At 52.4% G+C, this 18,353-nt stretch overlaps 1 protein-coding gene across 2 annotated transcripts in view; it reads right to left on the bottom strand.

Annotated features, from left to right (window-relative positions):
- Positions 1–5,113: 5,113 nt before the first annotated feature.
- Positions 5,114–18,353, bottom strand: part of LOC137161102 (casein kinase II subunit alpha-like) — a 37,082-nt gene continuing 23,842 nt past the window's right edge. For both annotated transcript variants that reach the window (XM_067560161.1, XM_067560160.1), the window contains 9 exons: positions 17,238–17,288; positions 16,661–16,720; positions 14,599–14,682; positions 11,726–11,836; positions 11,066–11,167; positions 8,850–8,950; positions 7,465–7,613; positions 5,983–6,072; positions 5,114–5,599 (listed from right to left, as the gene is read on the bottom strand). In XM_067560161.1, coding sequence (XP_067416262.1) covers positions 5,484–5,599; positions 5,983–6,072; positions 7,465–7,613; positions 8,850–8,950; positions 11,066–11,167; positions 11,726–11,836; positions 14,599–14,682; positions 16,661–16,720; positions 17,238–17,288 — 864 coding nt within the window. In that variant the 3' untranslated portion in view covers positions 5,114–5,483. The remainder of the gene's footprint in view (positions 5,600–5,982; positions 6,073–7,464; positions 7,614–8,849; positions 8,951–11,065; positions 11,168–11,725; positions 11,837–14,598; positions 14,683–16,660; positions 16,721–17,237; positions 17,289–18,353) is intronic.

Genomic DNA, 18,353 nt, shown 5'->3' on the forward strand with positions numbered 1-18,353 from the left:
GCTATTAGCAGCAGGCAGGGGGATGGTCCCATGCTGGCGCCAAGAGGAGACAGCCTCCCTGCAGGTGGCAGGGCAGGGGCACGAGCTGGAGGGGGCCGTGCTGGGCCGAGGACCCCAGGCTGGGGTGCTCACGGGGCAGAAGGCTGGTACGTGGGCTGCGGTAGCGGTGCGGCGGCTAAGGGCTCTGCCAGCCCCGGGCGCGGATCCTTCTTTGTGCTGCGGCAGCCGCAAGCGAACCTGACCCACTGCCCACCTGCCTACAACGCCACAGGGCCTGGTGCACGGCTGCCACTTAACTGCACGGCCCAGAGCCGGAACAGGCCCAGCCGCGCCCTCCCAGGCAGCATGGATGAGCCCCAGCAAAGAGCTGAGTGCAGGGGGAGCAGCCTGGCTGTTACCCAGGGGGTGGGGAGCAGGTATGTGCCAGCCACAGCCACGCCCTCCTGCTTTCCTTGCCCCCTTCTGAGCTGGGCTTCAGCCAGTTGTAAGCACTAAGGCAGAGACAAACTAATTACACACAGCAGGGGCCTCCCCTCCCCCTCCCGCAGCCCTAGGGGAGGAGTCCTAGCACCCCAGGGCCATTAATACCAACCCCATGGGAAGGGCGGGCCCCAACCTGGGTCCTGAGGGACATTTAAAAGCCCCCTGGTGAGCCAGCCCCCCGGGAGAGCAGAGCTGGCCAACCCCAGTCTTGGAGAGACAAATTCCTTCAACCCTCCCGCTGGGCCTGGACTCTGCTCCCTGCCCAGGAAGCACCTGCAGGCCTTGGGTCTAGATTCCAGGCCAGCATTTACCCTTCCTCCTCTGGACTTTAATTCTTGCCCCTGGGGCCCCTCCTCTCCTGCTCCCCTGTGGGTTCAGTACAGAGCTCGAGGAACGATGGGAGGGCTGGAAAACCTTCCTGACAAGTGGGACACCTGAGAAGCGTCATTGATTTAGCTTATCCACAACAGGCTTCAGAGGCAGGCCATGCTCAGGCCCCAAGTACCGACCTGGGGCGACGATTTCATATCGCTGAGTGGTCTTTACTCTGGCAAAGTCAGAGCAAGAAGCAGGGGGCAGGAACCGAAGTTAGACAAATTCAGACTAGGAAGAAGGTGCACCATTTTCAACGGGAGGGTAATTAACCACTGGAACAACGGGCCTGAGGCCATGGTGATTCTCCATCACGGGGCGTTTACAGCAGGACTGGATATTTACCAACTGTTGTGGGCTGGATGCAGGAATTATGGGGTGAAATTCCATAGCCTGAAGATACAGCTCAGACTCGATAACACGATGACCGTAAAAGCCAGCTGTAGCTGAAGCGACATAGCAGGACTTGAGGCCACGCTGGCCCATTTCGTCCTAGGTGGATGGATTTGTGCTGGGAGGGCAACATGGACCCCCTGCCTTAGCTAAAATAAATAGCAAAAAGGCAGCAACCTTCCCCTGAACAAGGTAAGTCCAAGGCAGCCACAATCCTTCCTCCAGGTGCCAGGAAACTCTGGCAGCCATCAGCTGGAGAAGATGGTAACAGCATCCTCAGCTCTCTGCGCTGCATGACATCACCCCAAAATCTTCCTTGACGGGTCACAGAAGGAAGATCCTCCCTGCCCTGGAGGCACTACAGCTGCACCGGGTCTGAGCCGTTTAAGGTGCTGGTGGCAGATATGGCGTCACTGCGAAGATTACGAACTGCCCAACTGCTGGGAGGGTCCCTGCAACAGAGGCTTTCGAACCTCAGGCTTGCGAGCACCACTGGCAGAGAGGTCACCTCTGCCAACTCCCAAGGCGCAGACCTCAGCTGGGCGCCAGTGGCTCCAGCACCAAACTCCGGAAGAGCTACCAGAAGAAGGTTCCCTGCTCACACGTGGTTGAAGGCAGCACAGCTTTACAGGCCCCAGCTCCCCCTCCAGGCGTGTGCAGCTGCGTTTGCGGGAGCAGGTGTTGCAGATTCCCAGGCCAAAAAGCAGCAAGTCCTTAGCAGTGCGGAAGCACCACATCAGGACATCAGCTGTAACCGACCAAGGACCCACTCTGCTGCCTGATCCCTGGACCTGGGCTTCCTCCGTTTCCTGGGTACCGAGGGTGTCTCTACATCAGCTAAACACCCACCAGTGGCCCAGCTCAGCTGACTGGGGCTCATGCTGCAGGGCTGTAAAACTGCTGTGCCGATGTTTGGGCAGGGAGCCCAAGCTGTGGGACCCCGCAAGGAGGCAGGAACAAGAGCTGACACACAGTGCAGACACGGCCCCCTCAGCTCCCTCGTCTCACGCTGGAAAGCAGAGAAACACGAACTGAGCGGTAAGAAAAGTTCAGGAAGTGAGCGAGCGAGGGGACACACTAGGGGATTCCAGCCCCCCTGCCAGCTAGAAACTTCCCAAGAGCAGGATCCCCACAGGCACTAGTTACAGGCTTGCTGCAGGAACCATCGGAGAGTTGCTCTGACCTGTGCTATGCAAGAGATCAGACTAGATCAGTGGGTCTCAGAACGGTTTGTATTGGTGACCCCTTTCACACAGCGTGCCTCTGCCTGCCCCTTACAAACACATTTCAATGCCACGTTTAAACCCTCATGCTTAAAATGAATTTACCTTTTCTCACTACGTTTAAATCAAAACTAAATCATATTTTTGTCGAATTATTGTTATAGGCAGAAAAGTTATTTTAAGTAGAATTTTATTTGAATACTTGACAGCTATTAATCACCAGAAGCAGCCAAAAGTCAGTGAGATGGATGATGATGTTTATTTGACACTAAAAGTTTTATTCTTGGCGTTGTTTGATGTCCTCTTTCACATCAAGCCGGTTTCCAGATTTTGTCTTTATTGTGAGAAGGCTGGAGAATCCACTCTCGCATTCGTAGGTAGTGGGAAACGGCAGGACGCACAGGGCCATTTTTGACACCGGTGGGTATTCACTTGCAACTGAGCACCAGAACTGGTTTGGAGGCAGCTGTGTGAATTGCGTTTTCACTTCATCATTGATCATGTCATCAAACTCTTCCTGTGCATGACCATCCCCAGCAGGTAACCGCTCTGCCGGCACACCGAAAGGGTCCTTCCCTGACTGAATTCCATTCATTCCTGGGAATGAAGTGCTTCAGATTGTGCTGGGAAGTCGTGCGAGAACTCTTCGTGAAGGACTCTCAGATGTTCACTGACAGCTGACTGGAGAGCACTATCGACCTCGACTTCCTCCTCCTCACTGAATGAGGAAAGTGTCGGAAACTTGTTGTATTTGACTGTGTCCAACTTCATCTCGAAGGCTCTGATTTTATTAGTCAGGTCTCTTAATGTTGAACATTTTCCCTGAAGCGACAGATTGAGGTCATTAAGGCTATCAAAGGTATCAACTAGGTATGCCAAGCAGAGAAGCCATTGCTTGTCACTGAACTTCACAAAGCATAAAAACGCTTAATGCGTGTCCACTAGACAGCCATCGGACTTGAGTGTGGAAAAGCAGAACTTCGTATTCTGCACCCATTTTGTTGCAGATCTCTCCAAAGAGACGACTATTCAGAGCATGCACTTTAATGTAGTTCACTGCTTGTATAACAACATCCATCACAGCATTCAGGCACATCGGCAACATCTTGCAGCTAGGACTTGATGATGGATACCACAGTGAGTGACAATCGCATTCGGTGACACGCACTTTACCGTCTGCTGAAAGCCAGACTGTGCACCCATCATCTGGAGCACTATCAGCACAGGTACCACAAAGATTTGTGCACTCAATGCCATTGCTTTCAAAAAAGGCACCACCTACCTTACTGAAAACGGCCTGTGCTATTGTGGTTGTTTCAAGTGGCTCACAGAATAAGAACTCATCCTTAACACCCCTGGCGTTAACAGACCGTACGAACGCTATCAATTGTGCAGAGTTAGTAACATCAGGAGTTTCGTCAAGTTGCAGGCTGACTGTACTGAACGCAGAACGTTTCATTTTGCACACAACTCGTTTTTTGGTATCTTCAGACATCTCACGTTCTGGGTTTCACTGTATCACGCGCCATGGAAAGCATACTAAGCTTTTTGGCAGCATCATTGCCAAGCATAAGCGACGCAATATCTTTGCGCACTGGCAGAATGAACTCTTCAGTTATCATATGCGGCATTTCAATACAGGCGATTCATAGCGACACAGCACAAGAGGCCTCCACAGCTGAGGACGTTTGCTGTCAGAAACTTCCATCTGCATCAAGCCTGGCTTTCTTTGTTGCTTCTTCTCCGCGTTTGAAAAAATCCACCTTTTGATTTTGATGCTCAGGATGTCTAGTTTCAAGATGTCGCTGCAGTTTGCATGGTTTCATCGATTCAGTAGACAACACTTTGCAGTAAATGACGCACTGCAGTGTTTCAACCCCACAGGTAACAGTGCTGGGAAAACCGTGTTCTTCGTAAGACTTGAGATACTTTCACTATTTAGTGGTCTTAGCAGTAGAGGGGGCCGTTATTTTCAGGATAAAGTGTGCACCTGTGTCTGACTGTCAAACAATGAAGTCCTTCTTCACCTGCTGAACAGTCAAGCCTTCTAACGTTGACTCAGTCCCAGAGCTGCCCAACACAAAAATGGCACCCTTTCTTTAGAGGTGGAGCTGGGCTGGAGAGGCATGGGGCTGTGTGCATGGTGGGGGCCGGGGGGTCACAATCCCACCCCTGACTAGGGTCAGGGCTCACAGCTCCCAGGTGGTGAAGCTGGGGCTGACAACCCCATGCCTGGCCTGGTTGGGACTCATTCACAGCCCCGGTCCCGTCCAGAGCCAGGACCAGGGCTCCTCACAGCCCCGTGCCAGGCCGGGGTCGGGGCTGACAGCCCGGCGCTCAGCTGAGGTCCAGGCTGCTCACAGCCCTGTGGGTGGTGGGGCTCCGGGCTGCTGACAGCTTGCGACCCCCACATCTGGGCGTCATGACCCCTTGTTTGAGAACCTATGGACTAGATGATCAAAATGGTCGCTCTTCTGGCCTCAAAATCCGAGTTCTCCCAGAAGGAACATTCCTATACGCAAGCCTTGCTAGTGGTCAACAAAGAGAAGCATCACTGCCCGAGACACACTCCCTGCCCACGATACACCAGGCTTTTGCTCTAGTCCCTGGCCCCAGAAGAAGCCACTGGCCATGCTGCCCTGTTAGGGACATAGAAAATAAATTTTATTATCCATTTTAAATTTCTACATTGTAGTCGCATCACTAACCATGATCCTCACGGGAAGAATGCAGCTAACTCTTTACCCTGACACAGACAAGATCAGCCTTTGTCCAGAGCCAGAGTGTGATATCGTCACCACACAGAGAAAAAAAGGAACCTACATTTTTGCTCTTTTTTTTCATACTCAACAGAAATAAAAATAAACTCCAGAGAGCCCCCCCGTTTGTGCCTTCTGGAGAGCTGCTGCTCGCAGGTGGCCAGAGCTGGTCGGCTCTTGGAGGAATAGGGCAGGAGGGTACAAGGCAGGCGCAGCCGTGGTGGTGCTAGAAGCCAGAGGCTGAGAATTGAGTTCAGGGCTGCACTCCAGCTGCGGCAGGAACCGGCGACCCCAAAGCGTTTGGAGAGGAGATGACGGGCGATGCGGCCAGGCTGCCAATGGGCTGGGATGCAGACATCGAGGTAATACCTATGCCAGGGAGAGGGCAGACAGTCAGGCCAGCAGAGAGCAAAGTAACAACGACTCAGAGCAGGGTCCCCCAGAACTCCAATCAGGTGGGCGGTACAGGAAGGGAAGCCCTTCCCATCTTCCCTGCACCCTGATATGATAGACGTGGGGGACAGGACTTTAGCTTGGCCCAGGAGGCTGAGACAGCTCTTCTGCGAAGGAAAATCCCTATTGCTGAGAAGGGGGCTTCCTTTTCTGAAGCATCACATTACTTCTCCCTTTGCACTGCTCTCCCACCCCGAGGAGCCAGTCTGGGATTCACACCTTCCCCGCGGCGGAGGGAAGCGTAGCACCCAGAGTCACTCCTCCGCAGAGCTTAATACCAAAGGACTCCAGGAACCTACCTGCCAACAGACTAGAGGAGCTGACAGGTGTGTTACTAGTTGCCATTCCAACTGAGGACCCCATCCTAGCTGGATCTTTCGCTATGGGATCTGCAAGGGAAAGGTGAATGAGATGAGCATCCGCGGCCCCAAGAGACTCCAAACCCACAGAGAGAGAGAGATGGGGCCTTCGGAGCCTTTCCCATCATCCCTGAGAGCAGCAGAAATGGAGGGGAGGCAGCAGGCCACTGGGGGATGCTGGCAAGTGGCCACAGACAGGGTGTTTGCCAGTCTGGGAGAAGCCGCATTCAGGGTCAGAGATAAGGTGGGGGAAGCAAGGGAGAAATCTGGGAGCTTGAGCACAGGAAGCTCCATTCACACAAGAGCAGCCCTTCTGTGAGACAGAGGCCTCAAGCTCGCTTTCTCTGCACCACCTAGCAAGGTGCCTGGGCAGAACGGTGGAAAGCTGGTTATCAGCCGCATAAAACTGCCTATGAATGAGAACAGGAAAGACTCATTCATACAGCACCAGGGTGCATGGGGCTTGAGACAGGAGATAACTCATCCCCTGCCCTGCCATCAAACTGAGTCACTGACACCACTGTACAGTCTCAGCGAAGGGGAGCGAAACCAATTCTTGAGGTGCTGGTCTCTCCCCAGTCTAAGCCACTTTGCTTCACTGGATTCAGATCTATAACAGTGGTTTTCCACGGTGAGGCGCCTAGGTAGGAGCAGACAGCGCTCCAACAGGGGGCAGAGAGAAAGGAAAGTGAGGATGGCTAAGCAGGAAGAGAAAGAAGGGCAGAGGACCAAGAATTGAACCATGAACAGAGAATTCTTTCTTGGGTGTCTGGCTGGTGAGTCTTGCCCACATGCTCAGGGTTTAACTGATCGCCATATTTGGGGTCGGGAAGGGCAGATTGGCAGAAGCTCTGGGGGGTTTTCGCCTTCCTCTGCAGCATGGGGCATGGGTCACTTGCTGGTGGATTCTCTGTACCTTGAAGTCTTTGAATCATGATGTGAGGACTTCACTAACTCAGTCCTAGGTCAGGGTCTATGACAGGAGTGGGTGGGTGAGGTTCTGTGGCCTGCGTTGTGCAGGTCAGACTAGATGATCATATTGGTCCCTTCTGACCTTAGAGTCTATGCAGGATGCCACAGAGCAGATGTCTCCAGGGGCCAAGCGGGCAGACCCAGGACACTGCTCAGCTGTACGGCAGGACCAGAATGGCGAGGGCTGCAGAGCAGAAGGCTGCCGCATATTGAGGCTGCTGCCCGCAGGAGGGAAGCAGTCTGTGCTGTGGCCAGAGTGAAACTTGCCCAGAATATTAGTGTGAGGGGACCGGGGAGGTGGCCGGCAGTGCACAGCTAGAGTGCAGGGCAGGGGCTGAGATCAGGGGGCTGAGAAAGGTAAGGGAGGCAAGGAGGGAATGTGGGGAAACAGGACAGACTGGACAGGTAGGAGAGAAGGGAGTAGAAGACACTGGCGCTTTTCCTACGTACAGAAGTAAGGGTGTTCCATGGCCTCCCGGGCAGTGAGCCGCGTCTGGTGGTCGTAGCGCAGCAGCTTGTCCAGGAAGTCCAGTGCCTCTGTGCTCACGAGATGCTGGTTCTCACTGTGCACGAAGCGCTCCCATCGCTTGCGAGAATGTCTGCAAGGGAGAGAGACAGACAGACAGCCTGGAGCCATGCCCTCTGCATCCTAGCATGGGCCCCTGGAGTTCCCCCCACTCGAACGCTCCCAGCAGCGCTGCAGTGCCCCGCCACGCAACGTGGTGACATTTCCCCACGCTGTCCCAGGCCCTGCGCTCCCTGCAGATGAGACACCTCTGAAGCACAGCACTCAGCCAGAAACCTTAATTCCCCGAGCTGGAGGAACCAGCCAGCACTACTGCTCGGGTCAGCAACTCTGGCTTGTTCTTCAGCTGGCTCTGCAGTCAGCCACGAGGGGGCAGGAAGGAGACTGTGTCTCCACTGAGCCGCTGTTCCCGAGGTGCCCAGTGCAGGGACACGGTTACCCCAGCCAAGTCACTAGCTTTGCTTCTGCTGAGATCTCATTGGAACCCAGAACTCGGCCACACAGACCCCGCAACTCTCCAGTCACAGTCTGGCCAGGGCACTGGGCTAACCCACCATCTCTATGTCCTGGGAGCTTCAGTGTCTGTGTAATTACTAACTCCGTTCTGTGAGCCCTGCTGCACCAGCCCACTGGAATCATAGGAATGTAGCTTCCAAACTTCAGTGTATTTGGTACACTGCTTTTCTCTCTCTCCCATCGGCCCCCATTTATTTCTCCTGCAGTCTCTCTGAGAGACTTCTCTACATCACATGGATATGGAGATTCCCTATATTTGTCCTCGACAATGTTTCAACTCTGTCTAACACACTGAAAATTTACAAGGGAAATCAAAACCCCTGGGCCTCACTTTTACATCTCAGCAGAAATCAGCTGGCACCCCCAGCACCAGCTCAGAGGGAAGGGTTCCCCTTGCTGAGTCTCCCTCACCCCTTCCTGCACTGTGGGCGCTCCCCATTCAAGTACTGAACCAGCCTCCGTTTGTTTATCTTGGATCCTGACGCAGGTGGCCTGGATACATCCTCACTGCGCTCTGTGGCAATAACTAGACCCGCAGATTGAGAGAGGAGAGGCCGAAGTAAAGCCTAACTGACCAGCTGGAGAAAAGACCACCAGGACCAGTGTAATGAGACTCGCTGGTTACCTGTGCTGGGGAGAAGCTACGTCAGGGCATCCTTAAGGCAAGATTTAGGGAGGAAGCAAGAGCAGGAGCATCCTGCTGGGAAGCAGGCCCTGCAGCTAGCTCCCATTAGCATGGCACTCCAGCCAGCCAGCCACCCACAGGGGCTCCCGCGCTGCCTCGGGCACCCACCTGCCCAGGATATCATTGAAGCGGGGATCCAGCTCTATGTTGTACTTGTCAATGTAGTCGTACAGGTCCTCTGTTCCCAGCACTTTCGCGATCCGCACAAGCTGGGGGCGGAGGGAGAAACAAGAACCACTAAATCCAAAGGCAGATACACAATTCCCACCAGCGCAGCCAGGGTCCCGGAGTTTAACCCTCCCCACGCCACATCTGTGCTGAACATTAGTCTGCACACATCTGTGATCCAACGGCAGAGCTCAGAGACAGAACGTGAGGCCGATCTGCAGGCTCCAGGCCGGGCCTCTCCCGGCAGGCTGGTCCGCACACCACTGCACTGAGACTGGGAGCCTCTGTGCCTCTGCGCCACAGGGACAACACAAAGAGACAGCGCACATCGAGGCAGGATCTGCTCCAGTTTCAGACGGCCCTAGCCTTGGAAATGGAGCCCACATCTGTATGGAGCACCCCACCCTTCCGATCACTGCTCTGGGGGCTGCTCACTACAGGCAGATTTAGGGCACCCCAGCAAGGTGAAATGCTCCCAGCCTGCTCGAAGTGGTGAAGAGGGTGGGTTAGAAGAGAGACAGACCATTAGCATCACTAGCACCAGCACAGCCGTGTTCGCTGCTGCTCCGCCTAACGCCGACCGAGAGGGGAGCTGAGAGGGAGATTGGACTCCACAGGTGTCCTGCAGGCCCAGGGAAGGAACCGGGACTTCTGGAGTATGGGCAGAGTGCGTGTAAGGGCCAGCGGAGGTGAGGTAAGGGATAAGGGGGACTGTGTGAAGGGGAGGTCACGGCATGGCTGACAGCCAGGTCCTAAAGGGCATTGCAGCTATGCCTGCACTGCAGAGCCTACGCCAGCCTAGCACAGATGCCAACAGTAACAGGTTTCCAGCCAGCGTAGGAATACCACCCCCTGACCTGCATTTGCTATGCTGCCAGCGGCTCTCTTCCGTTGACAGAGCTGTGGTTGTTAGCATAGCTGGGGTCTGTCAGCACAGCTATGCGCTAGGACGGTGGGCTTTTCACACCCAGACTAAGGCCAGGATTACGCTACACACTTACTTCAGTAGAACTATGTTGCTCGGGTGTGAAAAATCCGCACCTCAGAGCCACGTGGTTAGACTGACCATAGTTGGTTAACCGCCCATTTAGACTGTGCTGTGTTAGCGGGAGAGCGTCTCACGCTGACACAGCTACCACCTCTTGTGGTGCTGGACTTATTCATCTCCCCTTTGGCTTCAAGCGTCTGCTCCAGAAATGCGACAGCAGTGCGGCTGCGCCAATGCAAGTCTGTAGTGCAGACCTGACACAAGCCGTAGACATGCTTGTGTGCACGTGTTTGTCAGCCAAGCCTGTCAGGCCCTTCACTCAAGGCAGTGGCATTTCTCTGTCTGCAGATGTAGCAATAACTTCTGAATGCTTTTCCAATCCATTTCAGTACTTCAGGGAATGTTCTAGGCTTCAATGGTTGATGTAGAGGGAAACTGGAAGGGGGGGAATGGAGGAAACGCAGCGCCTCTGCCATCTGTCTACCAGAGCTACGGTTTCAAGCACCTCTGCAACTGTCTATGGCTCAAAGAACCAGTTGTTGGCAGCCATTAACAGCTTCCAGTAGAACACCCCCCTCAGCTTCCCCATCCTTCCAACAAAGTTTAACATGTCGACACACTGAATTACTCATCTCCCACACAGAAAGACAAATGAAAATGGTGGAAGAAGTGGGTGCCCCTGGCATGATGGAGGGGTGGAGTGGGGCTGCAGAGTCTCTGAAATCGAGGGGGATGGCAGAGTGGGACACAGGGAGCTTGTGGGGGGATCCTATGAACCCCTGGATGCGTGTAATGAGCTCAGCCTTCAGAAGCAACAAAGGGTGCAACCCCCTAGTTCTCCTAGGGTTACTCGTGGACACCAGGTTGCAGGCACTGGTTTGATACTGTAGCCTGCTTGTGCCATTTGTGAACGTTCTGTTTCTCTATTGAACTGTCCTGTGATTGCTCTTGAGAGCTGGTGAGTTGGTCTGCATGGCAGCTGGTCTAGTCTAGGATTGCTTGCAAGTGCAGAGCTGCTGGAGCAGGTATTTTACAGAACACAGAGCACTGACGCATTTCTTTAGACTCCTCTCTCGTCCAAAGAGTCAGACATAGTTTCTGCAGAAAGAAAGAAAGAGGGCAAAGGAGAGGCTGCATGGGGTCCTGCACCCCGATGCCCTGGGCTCACCTGATCATAGTTATCATGGCCGTGGAAGAAGGGCTCCTTCCGGAAGATCATGCTGGCCAGCATGCAGCCTAAACTCCACATGTCCAAGCTGTAATCATACATCTGGAAAAGCCAAGGGGAAAGAGGGGAGAGGCAGCAGCAGCTCCAAGCCCCGCCAGCCAGCTACCACTGGCCCGGGAGAGAGAATCTGCCCCGCCCCAGCACCCAAACCCTGGGGAGATCCCACAGCCTCCGGCAGAGGACATGGCGTCAGTCTGGCTGGCAGCTCCAGTTCCAAGTTGCCATTGGCCCAGGGCCCTCAAGTCTCTTGTTCACAGGCCTGGGTTTCACCTGCATTTCATGGTCTCTTTCCTTTCACCTTCAGAAATGCTAGAAACAGGCAGAGGCCAGATTCTAGTTTGATGCCACAGTCTCTCTTTTCTCTGAGAATCAGCCCCTCTCTCTTAGTCTCTCTTCTGGGAGGAGACCTGCACAGACAGTGCTCAGCCCTGCATGGTGTGTCCCAGGGGGACAGAACAGCTGCACCGGACCCACCGCAACTCCACCTTCTGCAAGGGTCTATTCCCGCTCCAGACAAGGAGACGCAGAGGGTACTCAGTCACTGCAAGGACTGACACTGCCAGCATCTGCACCATTCACCTGCTGGGCTTCTTAACGTACCTGGTAGTCTACCAAGAGCTCCGGTCCCTTGAAATACCTCGAGGCCACCCGAACATTGTACTCCTGAGCAGGATGGTAGAACTCGGCCAGCCCCCAGTCTATTAGCCGTAGCTGTGGTGGGAAAGAGACAGTGCCATTACTGCCCATTTTAGCAGGAGGGGTCATGGACAGGGTTTGAGGGCTTGCTACATCCAGCACTCTTCCTGTCCCCAGGGGAGTCCCAAGGCCAGCGAGACTCAGGAAGAGCAGTAGAAAACCAGAAACTTTGCTTTTTCATCTGTTGCGATAACTGGGCCTACAAATTCCCCCAATTGCGAGCTTGCCTGTAAAACCCGTCAGAAAGGTGAGAAAGCGTCACACGAGTCTAGAACAACAAAGGTTGATGGGAAAAGGTGTAAAAGGAGACAAAGACTGAATTAGTGCAAACTAAAAGGCCTCCTGATATAATTCAAGGACTGTGTTAAGATCGTGCCTGATAAACAGAAGTGTGGGACCAGAAATCAGAGAACAAAATTGGAATGTCAGAAATTAGGCCCAACTGATGAACAAAATAACCAGGGGAGGGGTTTTCCCCCCACTACTCCCTTTTGGTGCCCTCAAAAAGAGACTTTTGTGGAAAAAGCTGGCTCCTGCGATGCTGACTGACTGAAAGATGAGAGAATGGGGAAGATAGCTTCACCATCCCGGCTGCCACCGCAAAAATCTACTGGGATCTGGCCTTCTTCATCCTCATCCTGAGAGATGTCCTGACCAGACCAGGCCAGAGAGAGGGAGGCAGATGACATCACCACCTCCACTGACTCCTGCTAAATCCCAAACACCACCTGGGATGTGAGAATTCATCTTCTCCACCCTTGATACGTCCTTTTCCTTCCATGCCTTATTTCTTCTCTTTCCTATCTCTCTCCTTTGTCCCCCTCTGTCTAATAACATTCTGGTGTAGTCAGACAAGACTGCACATTTTGCAACACTGCTGTGAGCAGAAAGGCAGCTAAATGCAATGCCCTCAACAGTCCAATGCTGCTACAAAGTTTGCCAGGTCTCAGAGCAGCTGATCAAAGCCTGTGCTGTGCTTGCATTTTCCAGCCGCCAGGTTGAAAGTCAGAGTCAGCACCGGAGACAGAAGCTGCATTTGCTATCTTTGCAGCTCTTTTCATTCCCCTGGCAGATGTGTTCATCTTTATCTTTTAGGAAATGGGATGGGACTTTAACAGCAACAGCTCCAACCCATCTCTACCAACGTCTTCTCTCTTCCCCAAAAGGACAGATACTATGACCTTTAACACCAGCTAAGAGGATGTCAGACAAGGGGCATTTTCCTTCTAAAATCTCTCTCCAGCTAAAGAGAACAAGGGATGTTATGAAAAGGAAAGCTTTACTTAATACCAGACATTTCAAAGGCTTCAACTTTTTTTCCTCCTTTTCCAAATCCTTTGGGAAAGGTTAAAAAGTGTTATGGGGTGCTGGCCATGGGAGTAAGCAGGCTGAGCTCTCTGTCACCAAATCTTGTTTAACACCGGTTAGTGCTGGACAGTGCACGGGGATGTTAACTCCTTTGACTCTTTGGGCCCATTTATTCCATCTAAATTAATATCATACTCGAGGATCTCAAAGCACTTTACAAATATGGACAAACTCCTCATGAGCTTCACCAACAGCCCCCTGAAGCAGGTCAATATTCGGCCCTCTGAGGAAACGGAGAGGGGAAATGGCTTGTCCAAAGCCCTGCAGTAAGTCAGCGGCAGAGCTGGGAACTTGCCATGGATAAACTGAAGGGAAGTAACAAAGTGGCCCGGAGCAGGCAAGCTTAACCTGCCAAGCAGAACGAAGGGGAAAAAGTCAAAAAGCACGGCCCGGGAGAGGTCAGGCAGAGACGTAACATTCTTGCCCTTCTAATCATCATAGGAGTTTGCTGGCAAAAGAGGCTTTGCCCTTGACACGCACCACACAAGAACCACCTGCACAGCTTTCCAAGCAAGCTCCCTTTGAAGTCCTTTTTTTTTTCCGGGGTCCCAGATGGCAGGTCACTACAAAGGCTCTGGGAGCAATCTAAAGTTACATTTACAAGCCTCAGTTACTGACAAACAGATGGCAAATAAAACCGTTTGCTAGCTGCAGGTGTGGTTTTTATGGGCACCTGTATCCCCAGACAAACAGGAGTGTTGAGGCCCAGCTGCAAACTCACCACCTTGGGCTGGAGTCTGCTGCAGACTAACTAAGGCAAAGGCTGGTCAGCTTCTAACCCAGGCATGACTTCACCCAGACCCACTCACCCAGTCCCAGTTTTTCAACTGCTGTCATGTCCCTCACTGTAGGAGGTGGGAGCCTGATGTTAAGTGCGGCGAGAGACAGGAACACAGCTCCGGGGAAAGGGCTGGGGGCGTATTAGCCCAGGGAGGTGGAAAGTCTGAGAGGCGTTAACTCCACAGCCTGTCCGGGGGAAGTTTCACAGCAATGGTATTAAAACCACAGCTGATCAAACTGCCGCTAAGTTTATGATCAGGATAGGCCAGGTGTGTAAATGAGCCTGAGGGAGCAGAGAGGAGAAGCATGAGCAAATGTGCACGTGAGTGTGCAAGAGGAGGACTGGTTGCTCTGCTACTTCAGGAGAAGGTTTCTTTAACGGGGTTTGGAAGAGAAGGCTAATGGTCTCTGCTCATGGCTGTCTTGGATACTGTGGTGAGCGGGGCCTAGAAAGGCAGGATCAGCAGCAGCTTCTTTCCTCACCACTGGCAAACACACACAACTGAGCTACCTGGTGCTGCTCAACTGTGTCTCCCACACACCCTGGGCAGAGACAGGGAAAGAAAGGCATGTTCCAGGGTGGGATTTCTGTGGGCCAGCAGCTGGCCTGCTGAAATGCCCCACCTTACCTTTCGGTGCTCATGATCTATCATGACGTTGTGTGGCTTGACATCCCGATGCATGACCCCCATACTGTGACAGTAATCCAGTGCCTGTGGACAGAATGATAGCGGCAGCCTCACGTCACTGACTAGCAAATCCCCTGCATACCTAGCCGCAGTAAGCGCACACAGACATCGGATTTAAAGTTTGGCAGCTGCTGCAACAGAGGAAGAGATTCACAGGCTGTGCTGGGAATTAGCCAGGCAACCCCAGGAACTTAATGGGCTGAACGCCCAGGCAGCAGAAAGAGCAGTCACTGCCTCTGCCATGAGCCCCACATCTCCAACTCTATTCACGTGTAAGCCCTTTGACTGCCCGGATAAGCCCACAGGATTGATCGCCCATGTAAGATACTCCCATCTCTTGCTTCCAAAACACAACCTACCTCTGTGCATTCCTGCGGGAGGAAAACCATGGCACTTTGTTATAAAAATCACCCAGCGAGGATGATGTATTGAGTATCCCAATAGCCACAGGCAGCACTAAAGATTTTACAGTGGTCTGTGCTTTGGCGACCCCTGCCACCCCAATGCCAGTTCCACCCCAGCCCTGATCACTGGTTTCCCAAGCTGACCTTGGACCGAGGGGCTAGTGCTCTGCAGCACCGTGAAAAACTCCCAGGTCCAACTCTCAGGACATCTCTCATTGGTGCAGCCCAGTGCCAAGGGTGAGATCTAGGTTTCATTTCTCTCTCTCGCTTCTTAAGCCCTCATATTCTGATATCCCTTCACAGCTGCCTATGTGACTATGGAGCTGCACAATGGGCTGGGAAGAGGATTCTGGTCAGTCTTTGGCTGGAAGGGTGAGGCTGCAATGTGAGACCGGGCAATACATAGATAAAGCATGGATACCCCCTCCAAGTTAATATACTGTCATTATGCAAGATGATGAAAACAAAGCAGGTTTCTCCAGTTCTAAGAGCAGAGGGATGTGTTCCTCAGACACGATGGGACTAGCGCTTCTAAGTTCACTTCTGGTGCCCACAATTCAAGAAGGAGGTTGAGAAATTCAAGAGAAGTGCTACAAGAATGATTAAAGAACTAGAAAACATTCCTTATAGTGATAGACTCAAGGAGTTCAATCTATTTAGCTTATCAAAGAGAAGCTTAAGGCGTGACTTGATTGTAGTGTATAGGTGCCAACACAGAATCACAGAAGTATGGGTCTGGAAGGGACCTCAATAGGTGATCTAGTCCATGGGGAACAAATATTTGATAATGGGTTCTCCAGTATAGCAGAGAAAGGTCTAACAATCCAATGGCTGGAAACTGAAGCTAGATACATTCTAACTGGAAATAAGGCATAATTTTTTACTGGTGAGAATAATTAATCATTGCAGCAATTTAATTTAAATTTAATTTAATTTAATCCATCACTGACATTTTTTTAAATCATGATTGGATGTTTTTCTAAAAGATCTGCTCTAGGAATTATTCTGGGGAAGTTCTGTGGCCTGTGTTGTACAGGTCAGACTAGATGATCAAAATGGTGTCTTCTGGCTTTGGAATCTACGAATGAATCTCTTCACTCTGGCCAATCAGCTTAGAAAACTCCATGTTCCCCCATGCTGGCCACTTGAATCTAACACCAATCCTGATACTGGGCCAGAAATGGGGAAGGAAGGATGGATGGATGGCTTCTCAGGATCATAGGACACAATAATTCAGCGACATTGGGACTTCCACATCCCAAGACACGGTCCCACCCTCAGCCCACTCACCAACAAACTCTACAGCCTGCTTCCTCTGCGCTGGCTGGGATTTACGCATAAGCACCTTGTGTTGCGGCTCAAGAAGCCAACACATGTGGCTAGCAGGCACCAGCTCAGGGGGCTGTGTAGCCAACTGGCTGCTGGTCCCTGCCTCCTGCCTTTGCATTCTGCCTACAAGGAGGAGATGTAGCACCTCACCCCAGGTCACTGCTGGTACAAAGCTTCCACCCATCACCTGAGAAATTCAGTGTGATTCCCCAGAAAGATAGGTGAGGTCCCTGCCTTGCTACAGGAGTCCCTCTGACTCGGGCACTTACCTTTAGGATTTCATACATGTAGAATCGAATGTCGAAGTCAGATAGCGTCTGGTACAATTGCTGCAAGGAAGGAATGAGAGCAGTTAGTGAAATGCCACACATGCTTGTGCACAGCATCTTATGGTCTCTTGTAAGCACTTTGGGGCAGGGACATGCACATCTATGGTCACAACAGTGCCATTGCACACCTAATGGCAAGTCAGGTGCTGACAGCGTGACAGAGCCGGAGGGATACCGGGCTAGATCAATCCAGTGTAGCAATTCCTATCCCGTGCATCAAACTCCTGAGTTCCTCCTCTAGATTTTAAGTCCCTTCAGTCAACAGTAACAGCGCGTCCCCGAGGGAGTCGATGATGACTCCAGGACACAGAGTCAGCATATCCCAACCACTTGCACTGAAGAGTGACATTAACCATTTCTGTGGCACTGTTGGGCTGTGAAGCAGAGGCCCATTCAAGGCCTTCCCTCCCCTGCACGAGGCAATGAGGGGCTGGGCACAGAAGTTATGCATTGAGCAGGAATCTGAGCATGACTGGATATTACCGGGAAAATCTGCAATTGGCTGGAGGTCACTCACCTTGAAGTCTGTGTTGTTGACGTGTTCAAAGACCAAGGCAGGCGTCCGAGACTGCACAGCAGCAGCATCCATTCCAAGACATAGAAAGGAGAGAGAGTGGGTTAGTCCTGCACACAGGTAACAGAGCCAGCCAGTGGTTTAGCAAGGCAGATACAAGCAGCAGGATTCTTGCCCTGTTTAGGGCCCAGCACTCTTCACTAGCCACAGGGAGCTCCCATCTCTGTAATGCTTTCCCTCTGGAAGGGTGCTGAAGAGCTTTACAAGCTGCATTACCCTGTACACAGCTACACTAGAGAATTGGATTGGAAAACCATCTGGGCCAGGATCATCTCTGCCTGTGTGTGTGCAGGCATGTGCAATGCCATGTTATGGTGCTGCAAGCACAGGCACGCACACATATATTATCACTTCACCAACCACTGAAATGCAGCCACTTCCGGAGCATTTAACAGCATGCAGCAATACTACAAAGCAGCTTAGGGCAGGAATGAAGGAAAACTCTTCATCCAGCTGAGGTCTGATTTATCCCAGCACTGCCAGGGTTAGGATGCACTATGGTCCGAGAAGCCACCTCGTGGCTCCCAGATTTCTCATCTCTTGGCAGCTTCCAGATCCTGTATGCTCAGTTCTCACATGAAAACACGTTTTGGTTGCCAGCAGCACACATTTCCCTTAGATTCTCAACGCCAGCCAGACTCCTTCTGCACCCACATCACCACTGGGACTAAAGAGCCTGCAGCAGGAACCGAGCTGGCAATTCTGCTGTTGATGCACAAGGCAGAATGGAACCCAGTTGCCTCCCACAGCTGCCCTGGCTCCGTGGGGACAGGAGGAGTAAATGCTTCTTTAGCCAGCACCAGAGGCAGGTGTGGCAGACACAGGAGGCTGCCATGTGGCATAAGAAGTGAAGCATTATTATATTGGCACTTCTCTGACATCTCCTCACTGTAAGATCAGCCAGTGCTTCCAGTGTGAACCCTTCTTTGCAAGGGCTCAGCAAGACCATGCCATGCTACAAAGATCACATCTGTTCCCCAACTGCAACGTGCTACATTAAAGGTGTTAGTCAAGGAGCAAGTGTCCGGGTTCAAGTCCACCAGCCCGTGTATAAAACAA

The sequence above is a fragment of the Emydura macquarii genome, unplaced genomic scaffold, assembly GCF_026122565.2.
Source record: "Emydura macquarii macquarii isolate MOO-44397 ecotype Brisbane River unplaced genomic scaffold, CSIRO-AGI_Emac_v2 contig_2246, whole genome shotgun sequence".
NCBI lineage: Eukaryota > Metazoa > Chordata > Testudines > Chelidae > Emydura > Emydura macquarii.